Consider the following 17,449-nt stretch of genomic DNA (forward strand, 5'->3'; position numbering starts at 1 on the left):
ATATTTCCTTCCAGTCTTTCATTTTTTCTATTTCTTAAGTATTCATAATCATGTTTGTCTCATTTTATTTTTAAATGGCATTTTTTAAATGTTATAACATATTTCTCATAAAAATAAATTTTAAAGGCCATATTATATTTTACTTGATGGATACAGCACTTTCCTTCTTTTTAAAATGTGGGGACTAGATGAGTAAATTTCTCTGGAGTCTCCCAGCTCCAAACTTCTAAAATACAGTATAAATTGTGTCAACCATGTAGGTTCGCTGTGATAGCAAAGACCTCCAAATTTTAGGGGCTTAACACAGTATGTGTTTATTCTTCCTAGAGTCACATTTTAATGAGAGTCCATAGGGCAGGGGAAAGGGGAGTTGTTCTACCTGGGGCTTTTCCAACCTGAGGGCCTTGGGGGTTTTCTCCAGGATCCTCTGTGTCTAACTGAAAGATAAGGTGAGGAATGGATGCAGAGCCTCATGGGAAATTTTTTAACTCCAATGAAGATACTCATCAGTTCTGCACACTCATTGACCAGACTTCATTCACATGGGCTCACCAAACTGCAAGGGAGCCTGGGAAATGGAGTCCAGCTGTGCCCATAGGAGGAAAAGAAAATGAAATTTGGTGAATCCATAGCGGTATCTGCCATATTGGGTGTTCCATTTTGTTTTGTTTGTTTGTTTGTTTCCCTATATTTTCCCACCTTAAAAACCTAAAGATTGGGGTACCTGGGTGGCTCAGTTGGTTAAGCATCTGACTTCAGCCTTCAGTCATGATCTCATTGTCCTTGGATTGAGCCTCACATTGTGCTCTCTATTTAGTGGGGAGCCTGCTTCTCTCTCTCCCTCTGCCTGCTGCTCTGCCTGCTTGTGTGCTCTCTCTCTCTCTGTCAAATAAATAAATAAAATCTTAAAAAAAACCCAAAAAACCTAACACACACTCCAAGTTTGGGACTAATTCTCTCTCTCTCTCTTCCCATACTTCGCTACCTAGGATTTCAGTGTAGACTCGGCATGCCAGCTTGCCTTTAGTTCAATCAGTGGCTGTGCTATTCCTAGTTTAACCTGCATGTCATCTATCAAGAGTCCTGGATCACACATGGACCTTCCCATGTCCTGGTCATGAGGAAAGGCTCCTGTCCATGGAGTCAGTCATTGAATTACTCATGACAAACAAAACAGATACAAGCTTTGTCTTCCTGCAGATTCTTATCCAAGGTTTTCAGGGAAATTCTATGGGACAGCTGAGTCCTACATGATTGATGGGGTCCCTGGTCCCCTTCTTTTAATACTTTCTTTCCTGCCGTGGACTTTCCAGAGGGCTTGGGCTTCTGACATGTATTGCTTTTGTCACCAGACAAAAATGCCACAGGACTGGACAGAGTCTTGAGGTCAAATTCCAGTCTGTTTCTTTTGTTCCTTTGCAGTCTAACCAACCACACAGATAGGACTACACATGACTTCTAAGTCACTTAAACCGTCAGCTGCATTTGTAGGCTTTATAAGCTAAAGGATAGAAACACCACGGTGTTTGGAAGAATATTTTAACTAAGCTCTGCGGAAAATAAGTTAGGGTGGAAATAGAAGGGGGAGGATGTTACAGGCCCCAGCACGGCTGGTCAGAGGTGCTTCCAGACAGTCTTTTGAGGAGTTCTGGAACAGGATGGAGCAGCAATGCCTGGGGATGATGGTGATTGTACCAGGGGAAGAATCTTAACTCTTTAGGGGTTTAAACATTGAAAGGTTTTCGTTTTATCACAATAACTTCTACCAGTTGTTCTGATGAAGCCCCTTTCCTAATAGATCAGGGGAACCCCAGTGGCAATTGAACCTGATGTCTCTTGTGGTTAATGGTTCAGCTCAGTTAAAATTTACATCTTGAATGTACAGTGGACCCTCGAACCATGCAGGTTTGGGAGCATCAACCCCCCACACAGTTGAAAATTTGCATCTAACTTTTGACTCCCCCCCAACTTAACTACTAATAACCTACTATTGATTGGAAGCCTTCCTGATGACATAAACAGTCAATTAACAACATATTTTATATGTTGTATGTATTATATACTGTATTCTTACAATAAAGTAAGCTAAAGAAAGTGTTATTAAGAAAATCATAAGGAAGAGAAAATACATTTACAGTACCACATTGTATTTATTGAAAAAATCCATGCATAGGTAGATCCATGCAGTTCAAACCTGCATTGTTCAAGGATCCACTGTATTCCCTCCCTAACATACCCAGAGGCTTGGAGTAGTAACACGGTGCTTTGTGTATGAGCTGTGTAGGATGGGGGCCAGGTGTGCTGCTGGGAAACCCCTGATCTATTCTTTTAAACATCCTCTTCCTTTTCTCTAAGCCTGATTCCCTGAAGCTGGTGCATGGGAATGGAGTGGGGGAGGACACATCCTCAGGCCATTCTTTCCTTCCTGCTGCTCATTTCTGCTAGTCCAGCAAATTGTGCCGATGTGGTATGGCAAGGTGGAGGCCCCAACAGGACCAAATCCCTAGCAGCTCTGCTGGGCATTGCTGATGGGCAAGACCTGCCTGGGTCTTCCAGAGAGCTCTTCCTGGGCAGCCTCACACTGCATTCCTTTGATGTGGGGCCCCTTTGCCTCATGCCGAGGAATACTGCATTAAGACTGCAGCACGAAAAGTCACTTCTCTGCACCCCCAACTGTAGCAACAGCAGGAATGGGCAGGATTTGTCTTCCACACATCTGGGGAATGAGCAACTCCAGGGGCAGGTTTTGCCCTCAACCTTGGTGTTGTCATCGCTCTGTCCCTCTACCCTGTGCCCTTCTCCTCTTTGGCTCAGTGAATACACAGCAGGGGTACAAGATGTCGGCTTTTTCTTCTGAAGGAGACCCCCAGCTTTATAAGCAATTGCCATGAATCTACTTTCTCTGATTTGAGGAGGGAAGCAAGCATCCTCCTTTTCCTTATTTTACCATCATAAGCATTGATTCTCCCTAAAAGCAACCTCCTCCACAAACCAGCCCTCCCCCCTTTTATGGATCAAGGGGGCCAACTATCAATTCCACAAGGCCTTTGTAGGGAGTGGCTGACTCCAAAATAGGGATCTTTTGATTGTAGAGCATGAGATACTGAGCACCTTTTGTTCTCAGCTGTGAGTTCTAGTTGCCAGTTCTGGGAAAGAGAAAGAACCCACTCAGCACAATACTGTCACATGGGATATATGCAAATCAAAGATACCTATGGCAGCAGATTTTAGAGTATGGATATTTTCCTATCTTTGTAAGGGATTCCTATGTAAAGTGCATTAGCCCTTGATTAAAAATTCCCCTTGCCTTAATTTTCCAGTGGCCCCAACCCTAAGTTTTGGAAGCACACCTGATCTCCTGTTTTCTCTGATCTTTTAATTTTAGGTTTAAGATGCTAAATGATGAAAACTCTAGCCACCTCCTATACTTTAACTGTGCTCTCAGGTGGTTTGCTCTAAGAATGGACGTCCTCATGAACATCGTTACCTTCATTGTGGCCTTGTTGGTGACCCTGAGCTTCTCCTCAATTAGTGCTTCATCCAAAGGCTTGTCTTTGTCTTACATCATCCAGGTAACACCTCATGTAAGGTTAGGCTTGGCCTGGAGGCTCTGGCATAGGGCATGTCAGGGAGGATGGATGTAATAGAAGATCCAACTCAAATGGGTTCAAAGAATAAAGAATTTACTGGCTTACATCATTAAAAGGCCTGGCGGTTATGTGGGCTTCAGGAACAGTTGGATCATAGCCCATGGCTTTGTCCTTATTCTGTGATGACTTCCTTCATGGTTGTACAATGGTGACTGATAGTTTCTGAGGGCTATAACAAGAAGGAAGGAGAAACAGAGCTTTTCCTACCCTAGCCACTGAGCAAAAGCCCTGAGCTTTACTCTTACTGGATTAATTTGGGCATCCCAGAATTAGTTAGTGCCTGGATAGAGTTGGGATGATTGGCTTAGGCCAATAGAATTGGAATGATTGGCTTAGGAGTCACACTCCATCTGACCCCCAGGTCACACAGCTGTCCCACAATAGAGAACAGGAAAAGAATGCTGGAGAGGCAACCGTGATGTCCATAACAAATAATACTGACTTCTCATTTTGGTTGCCTTGGTGTTTTTTCTTTTGAAAAGTAACAGTAATAAGGAAATAATAGTAATAGAGAATAATAATAATAATCAGGAAACACATGCCATTTTGGGTACTGTTGTAAGCCTTGTATGTAAATTAATTCATTTATTCCCATAACAACCCTATGAGACAGGTACTGCCATAGTCCTCATTTTATAGATGAGAAGACTGAAGTTCAGAAAGACTTGTACAACATGACACACCTGTCATGTGTGAGAGCTATGCTTTGAACCCACATCATTTGGGTCTGATACCCATCTGAAGATTGGGTATCAGATTGGTAGAAAATAAGGTCTGAGGCGTTGGCAGATGGGTTGGGAGAAAGATGAGGGGAGGGGAATAGATCGGTCTATAGACAGACTACCAATTAAATCAGTCTCTCTGTGGCCCCTTCTCACACCCGGAGCCTGTCTGAGTTCTGCTAGATAGAAGGCTCTGTAAGCCCCTGCAGGACATTCTGCCTCCATTCTGTCAAGAGGCTTTTCTTCCCTTTTCCTTCTTCCAGAAATCTGTGACTCTTTCATTCAAAGATATCTCTTCCCAACCCCCTTGCCCTTAAAGGTCTATTCCTTTTTGAAAATCTCTCTAATATCATTTTAATGGCATTTTGGGAAGGGGAAGGAACAAAAATAATTCTCAGGTCTTTATCCTAAGTGGGAAAAAATGAATTTTTCTTGGGTAGCCAATTTCCCTCATTGATGGATGTTTTTATTTGTTGTTGCCTAGTAAGATAGAAAGCAGATGATATTGAATAGATTCCCATACTTGGTCCAAGAGAAACAGCTTTCCTCAACTGAGGTTGTGTTTTTGGGGATATCATCAGCTTTCCCCAAGATTATTTTCAAACATTGCTGTGAGGTTAGAGAATTTGAACACACTGAGATCTAGGGGAACACTTCTCTAGCTGGTTTTGTGGCTTTGTTGAGCATTAGCCCTCTTTGGAGAACACAGAATCCAAATGACAGAGCTTTCCTTGAGAACAGATGAGACTCCCTAGGTGTGTGAAGTCCCACAGAGCAGAAAGTGAATGTAAAGTGACATCACATAACATCATGGAGGAGAATGAGCACTTACTGGGCCAGCACTGTGCTGACAGGGGAGTTCTAAACTTGTGGAGGGCTGCCCAGAGCCTTGAGGGGCTGATACCCTTGAATTTAACAAAACATGTATAAGCCCTTCTCAAGGGCAGGGTTCATTCATTCACTGACTAGATAGCCACTGAGCACCTACCATGAGCCAGGAACTCTAGTAGGTGCTGTGGATTCAGCAGTGAACAGGCTGGATAGGTCCCAGCCCTCATGGAGCTTGTACTCCATAGGATAAAAAGAGATATAACGATCGCTTCTCGGCCTTTTGGCTAAGATCAAGTGTAAAAAGAGATATAATGTGGAATGGAATAAATAAGTGCCCAAGTAAATCAATGAGAAGACTTTGGAAATTGTTTAAGTGTTATGGAGATAATAAAGCAGGGAATGTGACTGTCAGTGGGGAAGCAACATTAGATCCTATAGTCAGAGGAGACCTCTGCCAGGAGGTGACTTCCAAACTGATACATGAATGACAAAGAACCAGAGAAGATGGAAGGCAGAATGCTTCAGGCTGAGGGGCCAGGGCAAGGTTTGGGGTAGGCAGGAGCTCGGTGCATTTGAGGAACTCAGAAGGTCATGTAGTTTGAGCAGATTGGTAGAAAATAAGGTCTGAGGCGTTGGCAGAGATAGACTCTGCAGGACTTTGTCACCCATGGCAGAGGAGTTGTTTATATTCTAAGAAAGAGTTCTCAACTGCAGCACTATGGACATTTGGGCTGGATGATCCTCTTTTTGAGAGGCTGTCCTATGTGTTGTAGGATGTTAGCCTCCTTAATCTCTAACCAGGAAATCCTAGTAGAACCTCCCTCCTCCAAGGCTGTGACAACCAAAAGTATCCCTAGACATTGCTAAATGTCTCCTGAAGGGCATAATTACCCAGGTCAAGAGCCATTGCTCTAAGAGAAATGGAAAGCCAGTGGCACGTGTTAAGCCGGGAAGCAGCAAGGGAACCCTGAAAAGGGTCTGGACCTATACCGCTCCTCCCCTCATTCACCTGCTTGGGCCACACTGCCTCCTTCCTGTTAAGGCCACTTGATGCTACTCAGGAGCTACCCAAACCCTGAGTTTACCTCGTGGACTTCTTAACTGTAAATGCCTCCAATCACACAGTTCCTTACTTCCCTAACTGAGGCAACCCCACACCCAAACCTGGCCCTCTTTCACGTCATCCTGTTTTATTGGCATTCTCACCATTTCTTGAAATTACCCCTGCCTTATCTTGCCAGCCTACTAGAACATTAGCCTCATGAGGGCAGGGGTTTTGTTCATCATATTCAGCCCTGGAAAACCAGTCCCCCCCAGCAGTACCTGGCCCACAGTCACTGCTCACCTAGAGAAAGAAGACCTGGTCCTGCCTCGAGCCCACTAGCCCACCTTGCAACTGAGACAGGTGTTGTTGGTGCACCAACCTTCCAGGGCAGGTCAGTTGGAATCCTGCTGCTACAGGAAGGTGATCAGTCCAAGCCCAGAGCAGCCTACAGGTGTGGGGAGTTCCCCCAGCTGGAAGTGGCCCAGCAATGATTGAAGGGGGTCAGTGGAGATGTAGCCCAGCTTCCTCAGGACAACTCAAGTGTGTTCCACGCAGTGTCCCAGAGCTTCCAGTGGGATCAAGTTTCATTTGCCCACAACTGAACCTCTTGTGACTTACCGTCTCTTCTGTGCCCCACTTCTCCCAGCTCCTTCTGGTACTTTTAGGGTCCACCTCCTGGATTAGTTTCCTAGGGCGGCTGTAACCAATTACCATAAGTTAGTGCCTTAAAACCAGAGAAATTTATTTTTTCACAGTTTTGTAGGTCAGAAGTCCCAAAGGTATAGACAGGACCTTGAGCCCTCTGAATGCTCTAGAGGACAGTCCATTCCTTGTCCCTCCCAGCTTCTGGTGGCTCTTGGCATTCCTGGGCATTCCTTGGCTTGTAGCTGCATCATTTCAATCTTTGCCTCTGCCTTCGCATCTTCTTCTCTTTTGTGTCTTCTCTTCCTCTGTCTCTTGGAAGGACACTTGTCATTGGATTTAGGTCCATCTAATCCAGGATGATCTCAAGATCCTTAATTACAATTGCAAAGATCATTTTTTCAAATGAAGTAACATTCACAGGTCTCAGGGATTTGGATGCAAACATACCTTTTAGGGGGACCACCATTCAATCTGCCCTAATATACTTCTTATACTCAAATTTCAGGGTTGGCTTCTGGAGGATCCTGGCCTGAGGTGGGTAACCTTAGCAAGCCACATTCCCCACTCTGAGCCTAGATTTTCTCATGTCTGAAGCAAACAGACGGGCTTAATGGTTTTCTTCTACTCTGATGATCTGTGGTGATTGGATTTCAGTTGCTGTTTGGTTGTGGATAGGTTAAAGCGGGGAGGGCATAGAGGTACAGGACCCCACCAGATGGCAGCAAGGGGGGGAGATACCCAGCAGTTCTGTGGCCCTGGGAGATTCCAGCTCAACAGCATCTTCCTGTCGCTCAGACTAAGAGTGATCAAGTGATACTGTGGTAGGATGGTACTTGCCATCTGGAGTGCCAGGGAAAATGTCATTACCCATTTGTTTCTAAATGCACAGGAAATGTTTAAAGGCAAAACACCCCAGTATCTTCACTTCTAAGCACTTGGCTGGGAATGCAGGCCTACTGTCTGTGTGGCCCTGAGTGAGACTGGGGAGAGGTACTTCAACAAGGGCTGCCCCTGAAAGTGGGACAGTGGAATCCAAGGGAGGAAAGGGTTCTAACCCAGCTGCTTGCTTCTCTACAATAGCTCAGTGGACTGCTCCAAGTATGTGTGCGCACAGGGACAGAGACCCAGGCCAAATTCACCTCCGTGGAGTTGCTCAAAGAGTATATTTTGGTAAGAAAGTAGTGCATGCCAGAGGAGGGGCTAGTTAGCTCTGGCAAAATTTATATAGGCATTTGATTTTTTAGACATGTGAAAGCCATTTTTTTAAAAAACTGAAATGGGACCACAACCCTCTTCTTAAAACCCATATTTACACTAAAGTTCTTGAGGTTGAAGAATGTACACTTTTAAAAATATTTTTTTAGGGGGCAGTCTCTGCACACAAGAAGAGAAATCGGTGGCTAACTTTAGTTCCTAAAGATTAATATGTGATTGGCTGAAATTGTAAATTGCAAAAAAAAAAAATGGTTGAACTCTTTTCTAAAAGCTTTTTTTTCAAGATTTATTTATTTGAGAGAGAGAGCACAGGGATGGGGCAGGAGAGGAAGAAGGGAAGAAGGAGAGAGAGAATCTCATGCAGACTCCCCACTGAGCAAGGGGCCCTATGCGGGTCTTGATCTCATGACCTTGAGACCATGACCCCGAGATCATGACCTTAGCCGAAACCAGGAGTTGGACGCTCAGCTGACTCTACCACCCAGGTGCCCCTTCTCTAAATGCTTTTATGTTCAACTTAGAAATCCTTCAATTCTTTGAAAGGAAGTCTAGACAAGTCAAGCAATCACTTTTAAGGGACTCTGAATAGCATTTGGCCCTATTTACAAACTTAATTAATCTCTTTAAAATATTTTAAACTATATTTTAAAATTTAGCGCATTTTATTCCTTTCTTAAGTATCTTGATTATCCGATTTAACAAGCAAACCTTCCAGAGGTTATATAAATCTAATAAATTACACTTATAAATACAGTAAGCTTTAAATATGTATAACCATCCCAATGCTGTAGATGAACAGTAAGCTTTTAACTTAAAATCATGTTTAAATAAATTATTCAATTATACATTTTAAATTAGAATCACAGGCCCTTATGTTACTAATATTATTATACTTAAAACACCAAATATGCAGAATCCTTAAACTGATAATTCTACCGTTACAATTTTGCTTCTCTTTAATATATATATATATTTATAAATATATAAATTTAAATATATATATATTTTATTGGGCATGGAGCTCAATGTGAGGCTTGAACTCATGACCCTGAGCTGAAATCAAGAGTCAGATGCTTAACAGACTGATCCACCCAGGTGCCTCAAGCTTCTCTTAAATATTTTTGTTATGAATTCTAGGTCTCCTGGGGGTTAAAAATATTCACTAAGAATACAGTTATTTTCTCAGTTAATTGTGGTTGCTTATCACAGATTCAGGCTGGTCAACCACCTACAAGGGCACATGAGGGTCTTCTTATCGCTAACAAAGACTCATCACTACAGGGGAAGGGTTGATCTTATAACATAGCCAAGTTGCTCTGCTCCTTACTTAGACTTTGCATTTTTTGGATTTTTGGGCAACTAAAATGTCTTTCCCATGTCACTTTAAAGACCTCTGAACCTGACATTCTGCCTTCTTGTCATCTTCTTACTTCTAACACCATGATGACTCTCACAGATATTGAAATTATATCTGATTGAATTCTGCAAGTCTCAAGATTTGTTCTGGATTTGTCATATAGCTTCAAGGTCACACTGCTGACACTTGCCCAGGCCCACAAGGCCCAATAGGAGCTGTCCCTTATAGTTATCCATCTCTCTATTCACTAAGCTCCAGCCACATGATTTTTCTTTCTATTCCTCAAAGTAACCAAGCTTGCCCTGGCCTCAGGGCCTTTGCACTAGCTGTCCACTCTGCCTAGAAGGCTCTGGACTCAAATCTTCTTATAGCAGGCATTTTTGCAGCATTCCAGGTCTCACCTTGTATGCCACATCCTCATAGATGCCTTCTTCAACCCTTAAGTTACTTTTATTCCGCCTCCCATTTCCACCACACACATTCTATATTGTTACAATACTCTGTTTTATTGTCTTTACTTCTGATTTCACTTCTTGTTTATCACCGAGTTCCCCACTGGAATGTAAGTTCTTGACTGAATTTATTGGTTTAGCTCACCACCAAGAACACCAGGACCTAGAATTGTGGGAATGAAAGAATGAATTAAATGGATGGAAAAGCGAATGGTTATTAACCTGTCATTGGTCATTCTGCTTTTCAGACCTGTGTTCCTGAGTGCACTCACCCCCTCAAAGTGGAAACCTGTCCGCATGACTGGCCCAGCCATGGGAAAATAACATTCAGAGACTATCAGATGAGATACAGAAACAACACTCCCCTTGTTCTTGACGGGCTGAACTTGGTCATTCAAAGTGGGCAGACAGTTGGGATTGTTGGAAGAACAGGTTCTGGTGAGCTCTGACTATGCTTTTTTCAGGTTGTTTTCTTTGCATTTCCACTGGGTGTGCTGGTTAAGCCACACGAGAGGGTGGTGTGTGTGTGTGTGTGTGTGTGGTGGATTGGCTGTTTTTTTTTCCCCTCAAATCTCTTTACTGTAAATTAGGATTTCAGGTTGAACGGGTGTGCGGAGTTGGAAACAAACACACATCGGTTTTTGAATTAATTAAATGAGGATCATTCTGGTGAAACGAGGCCCAGAGGATGAGTCCTCTGTTAACAGCCCCTGCAGGGATGGGCAGGTTAGAGACGTTAGGGCAGTGGATTGCCTGCACAGAGTGAGGCCTTTCTGTCTGCATGATCATCTGCATGGAGACATTTCACTGCATTAGAAATTCCCTTGATGAGATACTTGGATATGATGGAAGTGCAAACTGATATTTGATTTGCTGTTCTTGCTTTTATTGCTCCCAGGAAAGTCATCATTGGGAATGGCCTTGTTTCGTCTGGTGGAGCCAGCCGGCGGTACGATCTTCATTGATGAGGTGGATATCTGCACGATTGGTTTGGAAGACCTCAGAACCAAGCTGACTGTGATCCCTCAGGATCCTGTCCTGTTTGTAGGTACAGTAAGGTAGCTGTTTTTTGATCGTTGTGCATTCCTATTTTTTGGATGGTAAAATCAGACCAGCCAGGAGCTTTGTGAAGTGCCCAGAGTGGGGATGAGAGAAGCAGTATCCTGAGGTGCTCACGAGCACTACTAGTACCTGCTCTTCAGTGAAGCCTTGGGAGGAGCCAAGGACTAGGGCCCTGAACATTACCTATATCTTATGAGCTATATCACCAAAAAGCGAGATGCTTACACGTAGGGTAAGCAGATATCCCAGTTGGTCCTGGAGAGCCCTGGTTTATGCCTGTGTCTCAGCATCCTATCATGTTTAACAATGGCCACTCTCAGAAGAGCCCAGTTTGCGAAATAAAATAAGTGGTTACCCTGTGTATGTAGCCATCCATAGGGAAGTGCATCAATTTATTCCCATGAGGAGTGAACAGAAGTTGTTCAAGTATAAGAATGGTAGGGTTGTAACTTCTAGGACTCAAGATCTGATGTTAAGGGACAAGGAGAAAACCAGTTTCTCATTTAGTCCAGCACAATGGCTGCCCCTCTGATGAGAGGAATATTTCTCCCATTGAGCACCAGATCAAGTAGTAGGCTGTATACTAGACTCACACCCTGCAAGTGGGATACCCACCCTGTGCACGGGCCTGGGAGCTGCAGCTATACCTCTTGCTTCTGAAGGTGGAGTGAATGTAATGGCAGAGTGAATCCCCACCCCTTCACCTCCACCAAGAATTTGCAGAGGGCCAAATGCATTCTGCCATAAACGGCCATTGTGAGGACAAATGTGTCTTCCTGAGTGCCTTGCTCAGTGCTATCTCTCCTGCCTTGGTGGTCTCTGCCCCATCACAGAGCTATGGGTTCTTGCTCTCTTGGCTTGAGGTTGGTTATTTTACAGACCATTGTCCTGGGCTAAGCACTACTTTTGGAGGCAAAGGAGTCATCACACACCACCTCTTACTCTCTCCCACAGGCTGCAGAAAACATGCTCCCCCCATCCTATCTTCCTCAGAAATCCAGCTCCCTGCTCTTTCCTTTATTGCAGGTATAACTTGGATCCCTTTGAGAACCACTCGGATGAGATGATCTGGCGGGTTCTGGAGAGGACATTCATGAGAGACACAGTAGGTCTCTGGGGCTGTCCAGGATGAACCTGTTTCTCAGCACCAGGGCCCCAGATACCTGACCCAGGTTTGAACTGGACAAGCACTAGGCCAGCATTTGGCCAGGCTTATTTGTTGGCATCATATATGTCAGTAGAATGTGGTCCTTATTTACTCTCTATTGTTAAAAGCAACAACAGATAATATGTATTAGGCCTCTGCAATGGTCCAGTCAAGAGTTCTGCATACATTATCTCATTTGGTCCTGTCCTGACTATAACCCTCTGAGGTTGGGACTCCTACCCCTATTTTTAGAGGTACAGTAATGAAGACTCAGGGAAGAAATATGTATAAGCTAGTAAGTGGCAGAATGGAGACTTGAACCCAAGTGCATCTGACTCTAGAGCAGATGGGGCATCCTTCTGCTCTGCCAATAGCCTCGTTTGCTTCTGGGAACAGAGAAGCCCCAGGAAGGTGAGGGAGCATGGCATGCTCCAGGAATGGCAAATATGGCCAGTTTCTGTGAGATGGGGTCCTGTCCTATAAGAGCTGCAGCTGGGGTCAACAGGTGAGTGTGGCCACCTCTGCAGCATAGAGGGGATTGTTTCCACCAAGACTTGGTACCAAGGTGAGCATGCCCCAATGCCACCATGACTGTATGAATCAGACACTTCCTTACCTTTCTTTGATGACTAGAAAACTCTCCCATCCCATGTCTATTTTGTCTAGGGAACTAGGGACCCTGGAAGCCATTTACACTTCATTTGTGTTTCTCTGGAGCCATATGTGCACCATTTGTCCTCTTTTGGCAAGGTGTCTACGGGGCTCTATGAATCATACTGTGATTTTACATTATTAATGTCCGCCTACTCCCTGGTCTTTCCCTGGTGCCTGTTTGCGATGAAGTGATTGTTGTTTTGTATTTTCTTTTCCTCAGTAAAATAAAGCCAGCTGATGAATGCATGAGAAGGGGGCAATCAATATAGATGATGCAGGACAATTTTATAGATCATCAGCATAAATGTGACATTTTCTGTGTTTTATAGATAATGAAACTCCCGGAAAAATTACATGCAGAAGTCACAGAAAATGGAGAAAACTTCTCAGTGGGGGAACGTCAGTTGCTTTGTATGGCCCGAGCACTTCTCCGTAATTCAAAAGTAAGGAAACAGCACGGAAAATGGATTGGTCAAATTTTGGATATTTCCCGCAGCGCCACTCAATCCAGGAGGTAGAGCCACGCATTTGTCTTTCAGCAAAGAGAGAACAATTGAGCCATTTAAAAACCGATCAATTGCTTTTAAGACAAAGTTGTAAGGGATAAAAATTGAAAAATAACAGCCATTTACAGCAATAGCACCTGCCTCCCCTGGGCCTCCCCATGGGAAGCCTTGCTTAGGTATTCTCTCTGTCCTCCTAAGTGGTTTGAGTATATGAAATCTGCCTCTTGACTTTTTTTTTTGCCTTGTCCCTGAACAATCCTGAGACGTGATAAACAACACCCAGGATGTTAAAGAACACCTTCAGAATGCTAAGAAATGAGAATCGTAAAAATTATACTCATTTTTCTTGGTGACTTAGTCATCCTTGGCTACTGATTTCAAGGAATGGGTTGCAGTTGCTTTTGAAATCCCATTGTCTGAACCCTGATCAAAGTGTAACCCATCGTGTATGTTGTGTAGATGTCCTAATGGCAGGGAGGGAGCCAGCCCCAGCATGAATTCCATCTCGACTGAGGCACTATATGCTGCTAAGTGGTTTGTGTGCTGTGTTGTCTTTGTGTTTCGTGCCCCGAAGAAGGTATAACCTCCTTTTACAGATGAGGACATGGAGTCTTGGGGAATTTAAGTAATTTAACCATGGTCAAGCGGAGCTAGAGCTGAGCTCGAGCCCTCTGACTTGCAAACCAGCACTGTGGTCAGCAGAACAGTGCCCTCCCCCTCCAAAGACGTCCACGTCCTGATAGCCAGAACCAGTGAATGCACCACCTTACCTGAGAGAAAGGGGCCTTGCAGATGTGACTAAGCCAAGGATTTTGAGGTTGGAGATTTTCCTGCATTACCTGGGTGGGCTTAGTATAGTCATGCAGATCTGTCTAAGAGGGAGGCAGGAGAGTCAGAAAGAGAAGAGGCGATGTGACCGATGGAAGTATGCATTAGAGCAATGCCAGAAAGGTAGCACGAGCCAAGGAACACAGGCAGGCCGGAGCAGCTGGTACAGGCAAGGGAACAGTTTCTCTCTAGAGCCTGCAAAAGGAATGCAGCCCTGGCAAAACCTTGACTTTAGGACTTCTGACTTCCAGCTCTACAAGACACTAACTTTGTGTTGTTTTTAATCCTCTGAGTTTGTGCTCATTTGTTATAGCTGTGATCGGAAACAAATACAAGTTATTATAGCTCATGCTGATTCATGTTAGCACGATAGATGAAGCCTCCTACCAGTTTGTAAGATAGAATAAACCACTTAAAAAGAGAAGTAAATCATATATCACCTTATTCTTTCAGTCAGTCCCTCTGAAGGAGATGGAGGAGGTGTGAACTGACTTTTACTTTGCTGTTACTTTTCTAACCTTTTGAGATGGACACTTAGCTCATGACTTTTCAGCCTTTCTTCTTCTTCTTCTTTTAATAAGTAGAGCTAAGACCGTGAGTTTCCCTCAGCTGCAGTTTTGGCTTAGTGTGACTTTTACAATGTGCCTTCCTTCAACAGATCATTCTCCTTGATGAAGCCACCGCCTCCATGGACTCCAAGACCGACACCCTTGTTCAGAGCACCATCAAAGATGCCTTCAAAGGCCGCACAGTATTGACCATTGCCCACCGCCTCAACACGGTTCTCAACTGCGACCTCGTTCTGGTCATGGAAAATGGGAAGGTACAGGAAGTTGTTGGCGTAACCTCCCCAGAAGCTTCAGTGGTTTGGACTCTAGGTGAGTGGATCTTTTCTGCCAATTTCAGCTCTTTTTCTCTGACTTGCAGGTGGTCGAGTTTGACAAGCCTGAAGTCCTTGCTGAGAAGCCAGATTCTGCGTTTGCAATGTTACTAGCCGCAGAAAACAAAGTTCGACTGTAGAGGTCCCTGATGGGGCCACATCAGCTGATTTTAGAGGAGGAGGAGGACGCGTCAGATGAGTTGGAGGAGCCTGCAGGAGAAGGGCCTGCCATTTCCACAGGCAGCCCTGGCCCATTGTCCCTTCCATCTCTGACACATGAGCTGGGGCAGAGGTTGCTGTCCTGCCTTACCCAGCCCATGCCTCCCGACCTCACCTGGCAGGCTTGGGGTTGGTTCTGGGTGGTGAACTGAGTCAGAAGAAACTAATGGATTAAAAAACTGCCCCTCACCTCCTAAAACCCCAAGGTCCCCATCAATGTGTCTCCATCAATACCACCTTGGTGCTTGAGACTGGAAACATTGTAACTTTCAGTTAAACCTGATCAAATGGAATGGGAGGATGCCTAAGGATGGAATTTGTAGAAGTTTCCTGCCTTGTTACCAGAGGGGAAAAGAGCAGAGTTTCCTTCCTGTTGAAGTCCTATTCACATCTATTTTGAGTGTGTGACAAGCAGTAACTACACAGATCTGTAGCATGAAAGATTGATTACAGTGTTTGGTGAAAAATTAAAAAAAATCATATTATATGTTCCATTTAATCTATTAGAATAACGAGGAAAACAAAAGGTTGGAGTTTCTCTATAAATGACATTTTTATATCTTCTATATTGGTCACTAAAATGCAGTAGGAAATTAAACTACCCTGAAATGTTGCCTTGCAATTATTTTACTGAAGATCTTCCACTTTCTGTACTACTTCCCTCCACAGACCTTCATTGCTTTCTGGGTAGACTCAGTAATAGACCCCCACAGCATCCCCAAATAAAAGGCTTCCTTTCCAACTTTAAGGTATGCTATGTCAGAAGCAGGAAAGATATGTTTCCAGTAGCCCAGCAGTGAGTGCTGTTAATTCATGGTAACATTTGGAAGAAAATAGGAAAGGAAAGGAAAAGAAAAAAGAAAGGAGAAAAGAGGAAAAAAGAAAAGAAAAAAGATCCAAAGGGTTCTTGTGCAGTGTCTCCGAAGGGCACACCCACAGTCTGATTGTCTTCTTTTACCTTTGAATTCCCCAGTGATGTTTTGGTGAGGTTTTCTGGACTCACCTCCCAGCCCCCCAGCTGAGGGAAACTCACAGTCTTAGCTCTACTTATTAAAAGAAGAAGAAGAAGAAGAAGGGCTGAAAAGTCATGAGCTCTAGATGTGGCACAGGGCAGCCATGGCCAACATAAGCTTCTGTTTGATATCTCCTGTACACCTCCCCTTCTTAGTCTTAGTCACATACCTCTCCCCATCCTTCCAAACATGCCTGGCACACATGAGCACTCAAGAATGAGTAGCATGAGTGTGTGAGGTTAATAATTTAGCTACAGAGGCACAGGAAGGAGAGACAGAGATAGTATTTGAACCCTAATCAGGCTGACCCTGGGAGCCCTGCTCCTAACCCCTCTGCAACAGCCTCTCATGTCCCTTCCCCTCAGCCTATAGCAGGGACAGTGATGACTGTCAGCACTGCACACTGGGGAGAGTGACTTCTGGAAGGATGGCTGTTGTTTTCATGTGTAATGACACGAAGTAGTCTTAGTGAGCCCCCCACCACCCACAACTTACTATTGCTGAACTGTTTCCAGGGAGAAACTATGCTGAATAATAGCAACCAACATTTAGCCCAGGAGTCCTCAAAACACAGGATTAGTTATTGAATCCTCACCGTATCCCCAGGGGGTAGGCACCAGTGTTATATTACAGATGAAGATACTGAGGGCCAGAGAGTAACATGACCAATGTCACACAGCTAGTGAAATCTCAACCCAGGCAGGCTGACTCTAAAATGTGTGTTCTTCAGTCCATTTAATACTGCCTGGAACCTGAGGTTCTCCAAGTGAGAAGGAGCTCAGCGTTTAGTGTTGTACAGCCCATGTATTTGTCAGCATAGACTCAGTTGTGCTGTGGTAACAAACAGCCCCAGATCTCAGGGGTATATGCCCGATTTGTGGGACATGTCAATCCCAGTCAGCTGTGCCTGTGCTTTTTATCCTCTTCTCTCTGTGGCCCAGGCTGCCAGGGCAGCCTCTGCCTAGCACATCACCAGTTTTGTGGCAGAGGGCAGACACGCATGACAATCAGAAGTGACTCGTGCCATTTCACCCATGTCCCACTGGCAAAGCAAGTCACATGGCCACTCCTGAGCTCAACAGTAAGGAGGGGCACCACAAACATATGGTGGAATTTGTCCCTGCAGGAAGCTGTATAATCCACCTCTTGGGAGGGGGAGCAGGTATTTTGAATAACACTACAACCTACCACAGCCTGAATTTGGGTCTTGGTTTTGCCACTGG

General features: G+C 44.4%; 1 protein-coding gene across 6 annotated transcripts in view; it reads left to right on the forward strand.

Annotated features, from left to right (window-relative positions):
- Positions 1-15,778, forward strand: part of ABCC12 (ATP binding cassette subfamily C member 12) — a 90,033-nt gene extending 74,255 nt beyond the window's left edge. For 5 of the 6 annotated variants that reach the window (XM_073884346.1, XM_073884342.1, XM_073884343.1 and 2 more), the window contains 8 exons: positions 3,386-3,572; positions 7,974-8,063; positions 10,166-10,355; positions 10,816-10,975; positions 12,006-12,084; positions 13,110-13,223; positions 14,773-14,937; positions 15,042-15,778. In XM_073884346.1, coding sequence (XP_073740447.1) covers positions 3,386-3,572; positions 7,974-8,063; positions 10,166-10,355; positions 10,816-10,975; positions 12,006-12,084; positions 13,110-13,223; positions 14,773-14,937; positions 15,042-15,134 — 1,078 coding nt within the window. In that variant the 3' untranslated portion in view covers positions 15,135-15,778. Of the gene's footprint in view, positions 1-3,385; positions 3,573-7,973; positions 8,064-10,165; positions 10,356-10,815; positions 10,976-12,005; positions 12,085-13,109; positions 13,224-14,772; positions 14,938-15,041 lie in introns of those variants that run through there. The other variant, XM_073884344.1, reaches the window with a different exon arrangement.
- The last annotated feature ends 1,671 nt before the right edge of the window (positions 15,779-17,449 follow it).

This window comes from Callorhinus ursinus, unplaced genomic scaffold (assembly GCF_003265705.2).
Source record: "Callorhinus ursinus isolate GAN/ISIS: 27379988/994484 unplaced genomic scaffold, GSC_fseal_2.0 scaffold56, whole genome shotgun sequence".
In the NCBI taxonomy this organism is placed as follows: Eukaryota; Metazoa; Chordata; class Mammalia; order Carnivora; family Otariidae; genus Callorhinus; species Callorhinus ursinus.